This window comes from Dendrobium catenatum, unplaced genomic scaffold, assembly GCF_001605985.2.
Source record: "Dendrobium catenatum unplaced genomic scaffold, ASM160598v2 original_scaffold_74969, whole genome shotgun sequence".
Classification (NCBI taxonomy): Eukaryota; Viridiplantae; Streptophyta; class Magnoliopsida; order Asparagales; family Orchidaceae; genus Dendrobium; species Dendrobium catenatum.
The window spans coordinates 1-1,015 of record NW_021393415.1 but is presented as its reverse complement, the minus strand read 5'-3'; the positions used below and the strand labels follow the sequence as shown (position 1 = coordinate 1,015).

Sequence of the window (1,015 nt, the reverse complement as noted above, 5' to 3'; positions counted from 1 at the left end):
TTGGAATTCATATGATCTCCAATTTAATTTTGGAAGTTTTCAATTTAATTTTGGATCGATATTCCCGATCAAGAAAATTCTTTGGTGACACATCACTAATAATACTATTAAGCGTTTGTCTATAACAACCAATCCTGTTTTAATCAATAATAGTACCTGTGATATCGCTATTATAATCATTTTGTACAAATTATACACATGAATATATAAAATCATAAAAATAAAAGCCAGCTCCCAACATTTTTCTAAAAAATGATAATAAAAAACTAGTCTGTTAATTGATTCTTAAAGCGATCTTAAAAATTAGGAGCAAATCACGATGAAATTTCTGCATCTTATTACATTATGTTTATAAATCACGATGCTTAAATATTTAAATTTAATTTACTTCTTCCACGGCTAATGATTAAAATTTTAAAATTTTATAAATATTTTAATTCAGAAGTACAGCAACCATTCTGCTTCATAGTACGCAGAAAATACATTTTCGTCATCATCATTAATCAAAACCAGCGATAAACGTCGTTCAAGATGCAGCTAAAAATCCTTGAGAATCGCTCGAACCTGCTCAAGGGTAACGAAGAGGACGACGGTGAACGGTCCCTGGCGAGAAACAGTGGGAATAAACCCTTTATAAAGCGCCATAGGCCCTTCCGCCCTCATCGTCTTCAATGCGCAGTCGAGCGCTCCGGCATACGGCGGCGGCGCCCCCTTCTCAACCTTCATATTCATCACCCTCGTCTTCACCACATCCACCGGATTCGACGCTACCGCTGCCACCAATCCGGCGGTGAAGCTCGCCGCAACGTGTGTAGGCAACCCGTCGGGCATTAATCCTTTCCTCAATATAGCTTCCTTGGCCTGATCGTACGTTGCCAACTGCGACGCCGTCACAATCATCGCTCGATTCACCGTAAGAGCCGATCCCCGCCACAGGGATCTCACCCCCTCCCGCCGCACCATCTGACCCAAAGCATCGCCTACCCCTTTGTAGTTCCGGCGTTCCGCCATGGGG

General features: G+C 41.5%; 1 protein-coding gene across 1 annotated transcript; it reads right to left on the bottom strand.

The window, feature by feature from the left end:
* Nucleotides 1-400: 400 nt before the first annotated feature.
* LOC110114337 (mitochondrial uncoupling protein 5) lies at nt 401-1,011 on the bottom strand (the record flags this gene model as incomplete). Its single annotated transcript, XM_020847189.2, has 1 exon — nt 401-1,011. A coding segment is annotated over one exon (474 nt), but the record flags the coding sequence as incomplete, so codon positions are not given.
* Between the last annotated feature and the right edge of the window lie 4 nt (nt 1,012-1,015).